This window comes from Thermobia domestica, chromosome 7 (genome assembly GCF_964235325.1).
Source record: "Thermobia domestica chromosome 7, izTheDome1.hap1.1, whole genome shotgun sequence".
NCBI classification, from domain to species: domain Eukaryota; kingdom Metazoa; phylum Arthropoda; class Insecta; order Zygentoma; family Lepismatidae; genus Thermobia; species Thermobia domestica.
In genome coordinates this window covers 140,795,374-140,810,991 of record NC_137460.1, presented here as the reverse complement: position 1 = coordinate 140,810,991, position 15,618 = coordinate 140,795,374, and the positions used below count along the sequence as shown (strand labels likewise).

At 34.6% G+C, this 15,618-nt stretch overlaps 1 protein-coding gene across 1 annotated transcript in view; it reads left to right on the top strand.

The window, feature by feature from the left end:
• The window catches only part of LOC145690419 (uncharacterized), a 31,949-nt gene extending 16,632 nt beyond the window's left edge, over positions 1 to 15,317 (top strand). Inside the window, exon 3 of the mRNA XM_081765276.1 lies at positions 8,985 to 15,317. Coding sequence (XP_081621402.1) covers positions 8,985 to 10,953 — 1,969 coding nt within the window. The 3' untranslated portion in view covers positions 10,954 to 15,317. The remainder of the gene's footprint in view (positions 1 to 8,984) is intronic.
• The last annotated feature ends 301 nt before the right edge of the window (positions 15,318 to 15,618 follow it).

The window sequence follows — 15,618 nt, the reverse complement described above, 5'->3', positions numbered from 1 at the left end:
ACTGAAGAGAAAAACCAATGTGACATGGATAGGATACTCATGTGACAATTTAATATAAGATCACAGTATATTAAAACTATGCTTATGTTTGCTGCAAACCTTTTTAGAACGGAAGACAACGTGGAGGGAGACTGAAGAAAGGATTTTCAGGTTTAAAACTGCATAGCTTCGATATCGTCAAAATAATTCTAAAGTAAAAAAAATCTTTTTTTTTTCAGGAAGTATTGAAGTCCGCTTTTTTTTTTAAATTTAAGTTTTCCTTTTACTTCAAAATTGGCCAGACGTTCTGTAATTTTCATATAGTAACCCGGGGAATCGAAAATAACGCTTACCGATTTTGGTTTTCATTACACATCTTAAAGTTTCTTTCTATACATTTCGAGATTCATTCCTCTATGAAACTTTTGTCATTGCAAGGAGCAAATTAATTCCTCTAATTATTCGTTAATTGTCCTTTGAATGCTCAAATTCGTTGGTCATATAGCGTACAAATAGAATACAAACAATAAATTAATAAATAACCATTATGTTCTTCGGAGTTTTTTCTGATGTAAAAGTTCCTCCCTGATAGCTTAGTATCATTTTGAGTATTTTTCTTTTCTCAGAGAAATTTAATCTGGGAACCAGAAAGCAAGTCCGCATCGTCTGTGATCCCTACGTTCGTTCAATAAATTATTATTCATTCGTGTGTCACCAGAAATTACTAGTTTGTAAAATCCTAAATCTTAATAATAATGATGTCACGTTGTAAGAGAAATTTGCTTTGGTTGTATAATAATTTATGTGAGTGAATGTTGTTGCTATAATCATGGCAATAAATGAAGCAGTTCAATAGGCCTATCACGCAATAAGATTTATATTTTTTAACTTATGACATTTCAACACTACTTGCAATTGATCAAAAAGAAGAAACTGTCTGTAGACCAAGTTCAGATGATATTTTGTCAAAGTAGCAATCTACATGCAAAACCACTTTTAGAAAACAGTGAATCCTTCAACTCCTGTGTCGTTTTCAATTAAGCTGTATTACATAAAATACTATTTTCACAAGTCCGGGCTATCGTAGTAGGTAGTTGGTTATTAACACGCAGAAAGAAGGCTGCCGAATTTTGAACGTAAGATTTTGAGTGAGTTACTTAGCATGAGCTGAAATAATAATGATAAAAAAAATCGCTATTGTTATAGTTGATCTTTACAATAGGAAGAGATGTAAGACTTGCACAAACAACATTTTCTTTAATATGGGTGGTTCACGTCATTTGAGTCATTAATACGCATGGGGATCGTAAAATTCTTGTTAGAAAAGCTATATAAGAGGTTTCGTACCTCAAGAAACAATAAGAGAATATAATACATTAGAATCGTATTAATATGAGTGATAGGAATCCAGGTTGGCTTTGTTTAATACAGGATAATATCCAGTAGAAATGTTTTATTTCTGAGGCTATAAACCTTTGTCTTGGGTTGATCATGAGGTGAAGGAATTTCCTATGTTACCGGAGGTGTGCTAATGTTTAACGTTGAAAGGTATATTCTATTTTCTTTAGTGTTTAACATTTGTTTGTAAAATTACACAGTTAAGTTACTAGCAAATCTTCAAATGAAACTCAGAGCTGTTGCAAATATGTAACTCTTTCGGTCTTATCTATTTGTAGCCAGCGAAACACACGCAGGATCACGATGGTGCGATCTCTACAATAGAATGACTAGAAAACCAGTGAATAACTTCAACTTTTATGTTCGACAGATCGTTCGATATATACAAGCCGGGGTAACCCTATGCGTATTGTCCCCCATTTCAGAATCTGTGAGATTCTTCATCTCGTTTCTTATTTGGAATATAATGTTGATCAGTTTCATTACATATTTCCATAAAGGAAAGTCATTTTAACGGTGGTAAGATAAGTATTTACATTTTTGCGAATGTGTTTGTAAATGCGGGAAAAGAATTTTTTCCTGAAAGTTACTCCCTCAAAGTGTGTTTAAATATTTATGCCATATATGAAGCCCTTTAAACTACGCTGATATACTTAGTAAAAATTACTCATGAAGAAAGTTTTATTCGTTGACATATTTTCCCCCAAAATAGAATACTACGGGTCACGTGAGAAACAGGAAATTGTCTTTATTTGAAAGAAGAATGATCAAATTATTTTATATACTTGAAAATATTTCTTAACTTCTATGCCACGAGACGTAAACTTTTAGAGGTTTCGCATGTTAAAAAATCGAAACAAGTGTATATTTTGTGTTCTAGATGTATGGGTTCACAGCTGAATAACATTTCATGACATCCGTATAAAATTAATTTTCCTAAAAATTTTTGTCCGCTAGCGAAACTGTCGTTACTAAATTGCATCAAATAATTCGTGATGGATGCTGCACAATAAATATTTATATTGTGTGGTAATTTTATTAATGAGAATACTATTCAAATTTGCCGCTTTCATCCCATAATTCTTTGAAGCACGGTTTTGCTAATATTGTACCAGCATTTTGAGTTTTTTTTCTAGATGTTGCATGGCTACGTATCCTCTGGCTAAGTATTTCTTTTTATAGCTAAACAGATATCGCGGAATATTATTCTTACAACACTGTTTCGGGTTGGCTCTATTCTTATAGTACTGCTGTTAGTGAAATCGCCAGCTCCATTGATTGCAGGAATTATTCCATTGTTGTTTAGTGCAGAAGACGTGCTTTGTTCTTTACTTCTCAGTCTTAAGCTTACTTAGAAGGCGTTTTCATCATGCAACTTCGTTTAATATTTATTCTTTCTGCGACGTTCTTCGTGTAGTATATGTTTGTTACCAGTATGCTTTACTTTGAAGTCTGTCGTAGTATATTTTTATTACCACATTGCAAGTTCACTAATCGTTGTGTAAAGATATCAAGACTGAAAAAGCGACAAAGAGAGAATTTTGTGTGATATTCCATCTGGTTCCGCATGAAAAACAGAACTGGACACAAATGATGACCCAGATTATCGGATAGAACACTATCGTCAGCAGCAGCATGTTAATCATCAGAAGTGTGTGAAAAAACAGAGGAGAACACTAATCTACATCAACTACATAGAATATTCGAGTATTCCTGGAGTAATCAATACAACCTACCCTCGATGATCCCTTTATCTGCGAAATCAGGGACAAGTTTCTTAATTACAAACATCAACAACCCTATCCCAATTGACCTATTGAAAGAGGTATTTCCAGACGAACTAGTTGATTTGATTGTTTTCTCAAAGTAATGTGTTCTCCACAGACAAGGAATTCACTTCCACTGCTGACGAACAAATTTAGGTCCTCCTTGGCAAAATTTGTTTACGGGAATAAAGAAGCAGCGGTTTTACAGAGATTAGTGGTCCAGTGCGTCGAAACTTCATGATAATTATATTGCTTCTGTAATAACAGCTCGACGTTGTGGTTAGTGTAACCTCAAAAGGAAGCAGGTTCGTACGAAGTTGATGTGCTTAATGAGTGAGATGCCATTATGTATGAGTAAGTTTAAGACATGTTTCCAACAATTCCATGCATACGAGTAAGAAGGAAACCCGACTGAGTAGTTTTCAAATAAATCTGCAGTTTCTCAAGTTTTCAAATTGAACAATGTCTTATAGTCTTGTTATTAAGTTGAACACTGGAAAATTGTATGTTATACTAGTAAAAGTAAAGTGTGAAAGTTATTGTATGTGTTTCTTTGAGTCTCCTATCGTATTTTTCTAGACATTGGCTTTTAGAAGGTTAGGTAAGGTTAGATTAAGAATTTATTTTGTTGCATGGTGGTATTAAACATATATTGTACCAACACATAGTTCAAAAATGTACGCAGCCTTATTTATTTATTACTATTATTATTATTATTATTTGTTGCATTTTTCATTTTCTATGACGTCAGTACAAAAGGCTAGATTGCCTATTATGTGTAAATTCGATCTAGGTAAAACTCGTGTTTCAAAGAGTTAAGTCACAGATCGCTTTCCCACTATTTCACCTCTGTAACATAGTCCATTCTTGTGGTATCTTATTTTGTGGTTTGTGGTATTTAAACCCCTATTGTTACTCACAGTATCCTCATTCTACTCAATCTAACGTTAAGAAATCAAAAGAGCTGGCTGAGAAACAGTACTACCTGCTACATAAAATTTAATTTTAAGTGATACACCCTGTCCGTGAGATAATGCATACATTCAGCATGTCAAGGATACGTACTGACAAGTAATATGCAATGGAATACCAGAGTTGAAATCCTAGTATAGAATTGTAACTTCTGGAATGGGATAACATCAGGTGAAGGGGATTTAAGATTTAGAAATCTGGGCTTTTACCTTCTGTGGCTATGTTAGCCCGTTACGTACGAGTATTGCATCCATATATACATATACATTCATACAATCATTTCAGAGCATAAGTATTTATTATTTTTAAAATGTTATGTTTAAAATAAAATTTGCGTAAGTGAACCGTACATTAGTGATTTTAGATAAGGAAGATTTGATTGGTTTAAGTTGGTAATAATAAAATAAACTTAGTGATTGGGTAAGGAATAAGATAGATTTGCTTGTGTTGTTTTCCTAAGATAACTAGCCCATGATGCTTCTAAGTTTTAATCCAAAATATTAAGTTCTATAAGTGTAAAAACAGTATAACGATTCAATTTTTAAAACAGTTTTTTTATGTATTAATATCCATTTGTGAAATCTATTTTCGTTTTTATATTAATATTAGTATTATATACCTTGCGCCATTTGAAGACTCCTTTCCCGAATTGTTGACTAACTGGTTAGTCAAAACTGTCGATTTCTTGAAGTAACTAAGCATATACCGGTTACTAATTGTTACTTGTATGCTGCTCACAGGTGAGAAAGTACTCACCATGGACAGTTGTCGAGCAGGTGTTAAAGGGCTATACTGCAACTACAGGTAATAGCCGTATTGGTATCCCGGCATCTTTAGTTAACCCAGGAAAGCCAATACTTAAACTTCAATACAAAGTGTGTATTGAATAATTTCCTTGTTTTTTCGTCCTTTAAAGACACTAAATCGAGATTATCAGGAAAATATTTTCATATGTGTACCCAATGCGGAGAAATATGGGTGTCCCCTCTAGGGGACACTGGTCAGAAGAAATACAATGGGCATATCTTGAAAAGAGTATTGACTTAAAACATATAGGTTTATTCTAGATAAAATATAAATGAACACAAATATCACTTATACATAGAATAACGATGAAAAATGCAAAATATTAAATACAGATATTCTGGTTATAACATTTGAATATTGCCCAAAAGCAAGCTAAAAGAATAGCATTACAGAACGCAAATCACAATAGAGACTTTAATGTTTACTTTGGGCTGTGAAAATCATACCAACAACGAGCATGTAACCCAATCTCACACTTTTGGCATATTGTTCTTGTGTGTTTTTGGCACAAACCACACCTCTTTTGTGCGCATTTGTGTTGTGTCAGAGTTGAGGCGAACGTCATTCGGAATACGTTGATCTAATGGCGCGCTACAAGTGACATTCCTTACAGATGGTTTCCCATAAATGCGGCAGTAAATTTGAACATTCTACTGAATTGACAATAAGTAAGTTTTTCACGTTGGCCGCATTCTTTTAGCATTAGCCATCCGTTATGAGAAGCGGTGTCCACACCAAACGCGAAGAGAGCGAGCCACCATTTTTTTTTCTCGGAAAACAATTCGCATTAGAATCTGTCGACTCCCTCCATATATTTATTGCATTTTTGAATATGAGATAGGCTATCCACATGGATTTTTGTTCTTCCGGCAAGAACACCAATCATATCTACTTTCTGAATCGTCAGTACACTATGGTAGTTAGACACTACACTCACAATATTATTATCACGCCATTTCACTAAAACCATATCACTTTTTACTGCGAAAGAGAACGAACCTCTCTTCTCCTTCTTCAGTGCCTTTGTCTCTTACAACGTACATCTCTGGATACGGTTCTCTCGTACTGTACCAGTGCCTCCATTTCCATGCGCTGGCAAAGTTTTAATAAGCGGTAATGTTATGAAAAAGTATCAAAATAACAACTGTAAGCTCCAGGGCCTTGCGGTAACCTAGACCCGATATCCAAAACAACACTTGGATCTAGACCAACAACCTCTTGATACGCTTGCTTGCTATACTGAGCTTCTTGATAGCGTTCAAAGCAATCAAATAACCTGTTTGGTTGGAAGCTGACGACAATTTATAGCCAAGTCTCAGAGCATTTCTACAATTTCGTGGAGCTTGACGCTGAAAAGAAAATTAGCTTCACGTAAATTACCACACAAAGCACAACCTACTGACACAGAAAGAATAATCAGAGTGGGCTGGGTATATTTGATTAGGTTTAGTTTGATTATATAAACTTCAACAATACAATGCAATTTTTATAATTATTTAATTTTTTACTTACAACAATCATTATCATTATTATGTACTAGATAAAATCATCTTGAAAATTTTTCTGTAGATAAGAATCCTTCTCGAAGGCCTTTACCTTTGAGGAAAACTGGAAGTAAATCAAAGTAAGTATATAATAAGTAAAGTATCACGTATCTACTTTGTATAAAGTGTAAGAAATCTACGAGATAATATATTTAACTATATTCTCAAATTCCGAAATTATACAAAGAAAGATTTTATATACGTACAGTGCCCAATGTCCCCTACAGGGAACACTTTTTTTTAAAAAAATATAAGTACTTTTACTCATTTGTGACCAAACATTACATTTTATATGTGAACATTAATGTTTCAAGATAATAAATCAAGAATTAAAAAAAAAAAAAAGATAGTGTCCTGTTTTATATATTGGAAGCCAGTTTATGCAGTGAAGTGTGCAAAGAGCCACTCAGTCCAAAGAATGCGTAATTCTCTACTTCATATTTCGGTCGCTAGGTGGATCTGAAATCACACAGAATTGCCAGGTGATCTTCAAACTAGATACTTTCCAAAACTCCAAACATAACCGAAATACTTCTTTCAGATAAAACAAAGGAGACATTTAAACTGTTGTCCCCTGTAGGGAACACCGGGCTTTCCCAGGTTAAGCGATCGATTTGGCAATTTGGTACTAAATCTCAGACTAGTAATCTACGGCTTCCAGGTCATCCTCATGTGAAATGACTGATTGAATACACGAATCTCAGTTAGACCAACTAAGAACTTCTAGACAGCTAAGGGGAACTTCCCACTTTCCTAGTACGCAGGTAATGCTCCTAAGGTTTCGTCATGCTGGGTCATGTGGCCATGGTGCTGCCTTTAAGGAAAACATCTGGCACGAAAACAAACTTTAGCGTTCCGTGTTGACACATACGTGTGTAAATCTCAACTGGGAAAAAGTTTTCTCAGATGAATCTGTGTTAATAACATTGAATAAGGTTCGCTGTTGTTTATATCGTCCGTGAGGCGCCATATTTGACCCTGGATATGTAGCATGCTTCCAATCGTAATGGTCATATACTTATTTAATGTTGGTGTTGGCTTTCCAGTCAGGATAGTAGAATTGAAGGACATCTATATAGTGCAGTAGTTAGATATTATACATAACATAATGGTGCCATTCGTATGAGTAGTTCAGCCTCATTGTGTAATTCAGTTCGAGGGAGATTAGTTTCTTACACATACGTCACTTGTGGTTGAAGAAAGTGTCACAGGGCAGCCTAAGAATAATTTGAGTGGTCTCTTCCTACAGAATATCTTAATTACATGGAAAATATTTTGAGAATTTAGGATTAAATTTCTGGGCTGTCGGTATCGATGGCCACGTTGGGCTGTTATGTTATGATGGATGACGTCCCTCAGCGAGCACACGATCCGGAGAAAAGAAAGGAAGAAAGAACTGGAGAAAGAAGGAAATGGCCTGGGACGTATGGGATAGGTATCACCCCTTTATTTACTCTGTGTCATGAAAAATACCAAGAAAAATCTCATTAAGGAAGACTGGTCTGAATAACTTAACACTTTCTCGACTAAGTGCCAGCAACGGGAACCGAACCAGGCACCGCTCGCACCAAAGGCGAGAGCATTAGCTACTACACTACGCGGGCGCCCAAGATTAGGTGAAGAGAAAGCATACAATAGCAATGACAAGCAATCTAAGGACGTTACAGAAGGACAGCCTTGGATATACCATAAACAATGACTAATAACCGAAGATAGACGAATGAGCAGCATGGTTGCTGCTCATCACCGTAGCGTCAGTCTGCAGTCCAAATGTCAGGCATTTCTTACAAATAGGTGAAAATTTACAATTAAATGAAAACCCAGTGTTTCTAAAAAGGCTTTATTTCGGAAGTGCTTAGATATGTGTCTTATCTAACCACGTAGATATATTACAATACACGTATAGATCTTTAAGTGGATTAAATTTAATATCTCAAAGCTTGGCGAGGATATTATTAACACTAGTTTAGACTAATATATTGTTTGAAGTGATATGTATTGAGGAAAATTTTAAAAATTCTTACTTTTCGTTTGTCATGGTATGAACAGTTTCTCGTAGCGTGAATTTCAACAATGTCTCACGATTACTAAATTTTCTTTCACCAAAATTTACAATATTACACATGAATATCTACAGTGACTTTGTATCTTCATTTTAAATATTATGATATTTTCATGCTATGTATGAACCTTCGTATGTACTTGATTTTATTATCGTACGAATATATAAATGTAGATAGGATTTGAGATTTATAAATAACACATTGTCTTCTTTGGTGAATGGAAATGATACAAAGATTCCTCGATAGATCTCGTTTCCGTTTATAAGGTAAAATAGGTTACGGGTGCCTGGGATCACAGAATATTAAATAGGCACTAAAAGTCAACTAGTACCGTAATTTTGTTGGTGTATTTTACATATGAGTTTTAGATTCTTTGGTACTTTATATGATTTATTTCTAGTTCCATTTTCTTGTTTATTATGTTTTTAAAGCTTCCATATATATACCGTTTCCAGGAAAGCAGACACGTTTATTACTCGAAATGAGATAATTTCTCACTCAGATAAGAAACCTCGTACTTGCGAGGTGTTTAACAAACAATTTACTCGATCATATTTGGGAAGAAATTTGCAAACACATGGAAGTCAGAATTCCCACACATGTCAAGTGTGTGGAAAGGAGTTTAGTCGTAGGTCATGTTTGAGAAAACATGTGTTAACACATACGAGCGAAAAATCTCATAGGTGTCATGAGTGTGGAAAGGAATTTACACTTAAGTCGTATTTGGCAAGACATATGTTGATACACACAGGTAAAAAGTCGCACTCATGCCATGAATGTGGGAAGTCATTTTTGGCTAAATCGGATTTGGCGAAACATACGTTAATACATACAGGAGAGAAACCTCACAAGTGCCAAACGTGTGGAAGAGAATTTCGCCAGAGGGCACATTTATCATCACACATATTAATCCACACAGATGAAAGGCCCCACATATGTCAAGATTGTGGAAGGGGATACAGTCTATGGTCGCATTTAAAAAGACATATGTTGATACATACAGATGAAAATCCTCACACCTGCCAAGAGTGTGGTAAACGATTTATTCAAATATCTCATTTGGTGCGACACATGTTAATACACACCGGAAAGAAATCTTATACGTGTAAAGTGTGTGGAAAGAGTTTTGCTCACAAGTCAAACTTCACAACACACAACTCACTACATACAGGTGAAAGGCCTTACATATGCGAAGAGTGTGGAAAGGGATTTATTGAAAAATCACATTTACGTGCACACTTGTTCGGGCATACACGGGAAAAGCGATACATATGCCATGATTGTGGAAAGGCATTTAGTAATAAGTCAAATTTAGCAACACACTTCATAATACATACAGGTGAAAAATCTCACAAGTGTGAAGAGTGTGGAAAGGGATTTATTGATAGATCAAGTTTGGCAAAACACATGTTTATTCATATAGGAAAGCCTCACACCTGCGAAGAGTGTGGGAAAGGATTTATTGGAATGTCATATTTAAGAAGACACATGTTAATCCATAGTGGTGAAAATGCTTCCACGAGTCAAAAGTGTAGGAACGGTTTTATTCGAAAAGATGTGATAACACACACACGGGAAAAAACTCAAATTTGCGAAAAGTGTGGGAAAGGTTGTACTGGAAATTCTGCTTTGTCGAAACACATGTTGACACACACGAGAGAAAAACCACACGTTTGCCAAGAGTGTAAGAAGTCTTTTAGTCTAAAGTCTAGTTTGGCAACACACACGTTAATACATAAAGGTATAATGCCTTACACGTGCCAAGAGTGTAAGAAGGAATTTCGTCAAAAGATTAATTTGGTAAATCATATGTTGAGACACGCAGGGGAGAAGTCTCACACTTGCCTAGTATGTGGAAAGGGGTTTACTTTAAAATCTATACTGGCAAATCACATGTCAAAACATTCAATGGAGAAGAAACACACGTGCCATGAATGTGGAAAGGGATTTAGTTTTAAGTCTGGTTTGGTAACGCACAGGATTTTACATAGTGGTATCAAACCTCACACTTGCCAGGAGTGTAAGAAGGGGTTTAGTCGAAAGATTAATTTGGCAACTCACATGTTGACACACACAAAAGACAAGCCTCATACGTGCAAGGAGTGTGGAAAGGGATTTAGTAGGAAATCTAGTTTGGTAACGCATATGTTACTACATAGTGGTATAAAACCTCACACGTGCCAGAAGTGTAAAAGAGGGTTTAGTGAAAAGTTTAATTTGAAAACTCACATGTTGACACACACGAACGAGAAGCCTCATGTGTGCCAGGAGTGTAACAAAGGATTTGTTCAAAAGTCTAATTTGGCAACACATATGTTAACACATAGCAATACAAAACCATACCGGTGCGGAGAATGTAAGAAGGGGTTCAGTCAAAAGATTACTTTGGTAAAACACATGTTGAAGCATAGCGGTACGAAATAACATGTATGGCAATAATGTGCAAGCCGATTTATTTTAAATCCACACTTAAGAAAAGTTGCTTATTTTTACACGTGTCGAGGGTGTGCAGGGGATTTTAAAAAAGTCGTTTCGCAAGACACATTTTATTACACAGTTTTAAAAAACGTTAAAATTGTATATAAAATTTAGAATTATACATGCCAAAAACGTAGAAAACCTTATATTACAAGAGCACATTTGGCAGCGGATATGATATATGTAGTGTTATAAATCTTAGTGCCGAAAGTGTAAAAAATAATTCAGTCGAAGGTTAAATATTGCAAAACAATACTCTACATATGAAAATGACAAACGCCATAAGAGCAGGAGTGCAGAAAAAAATTAGTCCAATACAAACGTGGTAATACACATGTTGATTTCAAGTGCTTCAGCATTGATATTTTCAAGCCCTACTTTTAAGATTGCTTATGAACTATTTTTCGTTTATTAAAAGGAGAATTCGAAATTTCGGGACCTTTATATATATATATATTTATATATTTGAAGTTAGGACGTCGTATTATCTGAAAGAATTTTAATTGTTCGAAAGCTTTTTCTCAAGCCTAATAGCTATACAAGCAATTCTCCACATACTAAAACAAATTTTGGGCATAGATAAATTATTCCTAACACTCATATTTTCTGTCGGCATTTTTAAGATATTTTACGTATGTTCTGTCGTGTTTTCTGCCTTTTATAATAAGGTTCAGGCTACGCCACTCGCGTCTGATACTGTACCTATGGCTTGTCTCCAATGTGCTCTGCTAGTTTGTCTTTAGAATAAGAATTAATTTACAACATAAGATGTATATCTGCAGTGATCTGCACCGATATCTTCTACGTGGAAATTGAGAGTAAAGTACTGCTTAAACAACCCTATATTTTTTAACAATTACCTAAACTAGCATTAATTTAGGCTCACATATTTACATTGACTTACAATATAAATATGAAACTATCGTCCATATTGTTCTAGGAGTAAAAGCCCATCGTACACAAAAAATGACTTACCAAAAAATAATAATGTACTAATAGCATATAAATTATTACAAAATGAGGAATCTGAAAACGATCTTGTGTGGATTCAGTTTGTTTCGTTTTAGTAAGAGCACGTACCGCTTAGAAGCTAATGGTAAATTATTATATGTTGAAATTTCTATGTTTAAAAGTTGTGAAAAATGTGTTATATCTCAGAAAGGTAAATAAAATGTATGATACAATGTTAAGGACAAATGATGAAAAAATTTGGCGTGTTTTGCAAAAGGGCGATTGGAAGGGAAAGGAAACTAGAAATGAAAGTGGATAATCTTTAAGCATTAAACATTAAATCGCTACTAGTATGAAAGACTACATTCTCAAGAAAATTCTTACCGGGAAAGTTCACAGTTCGATTCTTGACAACATATATAAAATTGTTGTAAAGTGCTGAGAACATTAAACAGTATATTCTCGTGATTCATATAGAGAAATTACTCATGCGTATCTGTAATATCAATTTTTTTACTAATATGTTAAATAATTGTAAAAGTTATTTCGATTCCTAGAACGATTCCAAAATACGGATCCGTCATATCATGTGCGCAATTATTTCTGTCGATTCATTGTTTTAAATTTAACTTATACCTAATCAATATTTTGAAAAGAACCGTTGATTCCACCGAATGGCTTTTTGAGTATATTAAATGATTTTGTTTCGGGACCGCATTATGATCCTAGAAGAAATAATTAACAGTTACGCTAAAGAATATATTTCATTTTAAGGCGTATTATTTCAAATAGGATATAAAATTCAATGATACACATTGTTTCTCTAGTAGGTGATACTTATGCTAGGTATCATTCCGCCATTTGGCTGGTGTGAATGAGGAAAGCTTGGAAAACCTGCATTACCAGCCTGAAGAAAAAGACTACTTCACATATTAGAGTGATGAAGGTTTTCAAACTAAATCCAAATAAAGTTCTTTAATTTTTTCTACAATAAAGCTCATCATGAAATACTGTATTGAATCATGTAAATTAGAATATCAAATGAATTGCTGTTATGTGTATGTATCGCTTCCTATGTTTTCCTAATTAATTTATCATAATGCTTAAAGGAGACTAGTAATATCCGCGAAACCTGTAGTATCCAGCATACTTTGTACGTTGGCTCAATAATTTACCTGCTTTTTAATTCCTGAATTGGACTTCAGAGTTCCTTAAGGCATCGATGCTCTATGGGACGTTGATTACAGCTTTGTGTGGGATAGAAACAACATGCATACTCTCACCATATGGCTACGAGTGAGTTCACTTCGTTCTTTATTATTGCTTTTTGTTATTTGAATGCATTATCTCTTTGTTCAAATAATGTTTTAAATATATGTAGTGCCATTCTAACAGTGAAGTTATATGCCTTCACTGAAAATTAAATAAACAAACATGAAATGAAAATAGTAATAGTTACCTACAAGTTCAAATGAAAAAGACTTGCTGTCTTTTCCTTTCACTTTTTACGATTATGCCATGTAAGATAAAAGACGGTGATAAATGGATAGTGAAAACTATATGTGCTAGACGAGATTCGAATACTTTGAGCCAGTTTTACTGCTTCGATACAAGATTCCTGAAATTCTGTCGACGTACGGCAGAGAAAACTGGAATTATGGCAGTTACTTTTCACATTCCTCAAATGTCCAAATGGTAGCTCAATGGACTTCGTGTTTACCGACACTTCAAGCGGTGCACAATCTTATCGTTCAGTCCGCTCCGTCACCGGCCTGTGAAAATTGTACAAAGGAAAGTGGTGTGCCATACACTTGGTCCAACGCATTTTCATGGAATGGAAGCTTAGATGCGAGGAAATAGTAATTAGGGGTGGAATGCAGTTACGAACGTTTATGAGAACACGCCATTTCCTATGTAAGTGGCATGAAATTCGGCTCAATTTGCTGTATACGCAGATAGTAATATCGTTGTCAATTTAAATTAAATTAAATTAGATTGTGGGGGCCGCGGTGGCTCACTGGTAGAGCGTTCACCTCTGGTGCTTGGGGTCCCGGGTTCGATCCCAGCCCCCGCCAAGTGAACTTTGTGGTGGACAAACACCGTGTGCGTGGGTTTTCTCGGGGTTCTCCCGTTTCATCCCACTTTCTTCATTCCACCATTTCATTCATTACTCATCATCACCGTCTCCTTTAGCCTAACCGGCATAATCGTGGGACGTAAAACTCAAAGATTTCATTTCATTTCATTTTTAAATTAGATGCTTTGACTGTAGTAACTGCGTGTATCAAGAATGTTATTCCAATTCAGTAGTCTATATAATAGTATATAATATATGTATATACATGAAAAGAGGATAGTGTATACATTTATAAGCATATGTGCTTGTATTCGTTGAGTGATTCAGTAACTTTAATCTGTAAATATTAAAATCAGTAGATCTATATACTGCAGAAGGTTTTAATTTGTCAACAACTTTGGGATGTTGTATGTACGCTTACTTATTTGATATACATTCCTAACTTACACGGGAGATTGAAAGTTTGTTTTCAAGGCGTTTGCGACAAACAAGTGACTGGCCAGATATTCCTTCTCTTTGCTGTCCAAGGTGGATTTTAATTATTTCCATAAAGATATACGCGTTGCTAATAGCTTTATTAATCGAAGATCGCAGTGTATTTTGCTTATCTATTTGTTTTCTTTTTTCGTATTAACCTGTTATGTAGATGGCTCGAGTAGAAGTTATTAAAAATAACAGTATTAAGAAGCATAAGGAAATAATAAATTCTGTGTTGTTCAAAACATGCTTCGTTAAAGATACACTACTAGGTCCATGTTCAAGTTAGATTGTATTTTTTGTTGGGAGGGATGTGCGAAATCGTAATATATAACGTTGTCACTGGCAATATTTGAATTTTTTGGGTGTTACTGATAACCAATTGGTGCAAACTGATTTTCTTAAAAATCCATTTGGCAACGAAATCCTGTTTCTCCAAATCTTTATTAAATACGGATTTTAATTCAATCTGGATACGGAACGACATCACTCTGGAAAGTCTTAAAATTCAACCTACAAAGAAGAATGGTACCGACTTAAACGTTATAATCTATCTGAACTGAGAGTTCCATAGATCAAAGATACACTTTGTAAATGGAGTAAAATTTGTTATGTATGTGTTTACGTATTTTGTCTGATAAGAATTCAGACCTGTAATTATCTAGTTGTACTTCTGCCTATTTACTCGGGGACGAGTAATTTGTGAAATTTATATAATAAAATTTGTCTGTAACTTGTAACTGAATGTAAATTTTCCAAGAAATAAAGAAATACATGGAGGAGATTTTTCAAAATAAACATAAACAATTTATGTGCTTTCTTATTGATTAATACAATAATATAATGAGTTAATATGTGTTAAGACTAACAGTTAGTATTGCTACTCCCGGTAAAACTATATACTGTATATTTCATTCTTAACAGTGTAATGAAGAATCGAAGTTTACTTTTAAAAAGTCAAAATCCATATATTTTTCTTTTGCGCTTGTGTTGCAACTGGCGCTCTTCTTTGGCGATGTTTCACTTGAAGCTGGCTAATACATATTGGCTCAACCTACGATACTTATGTAGCTTAGTCTAGGCTGTTCAGCAAACTAAACTGAAGT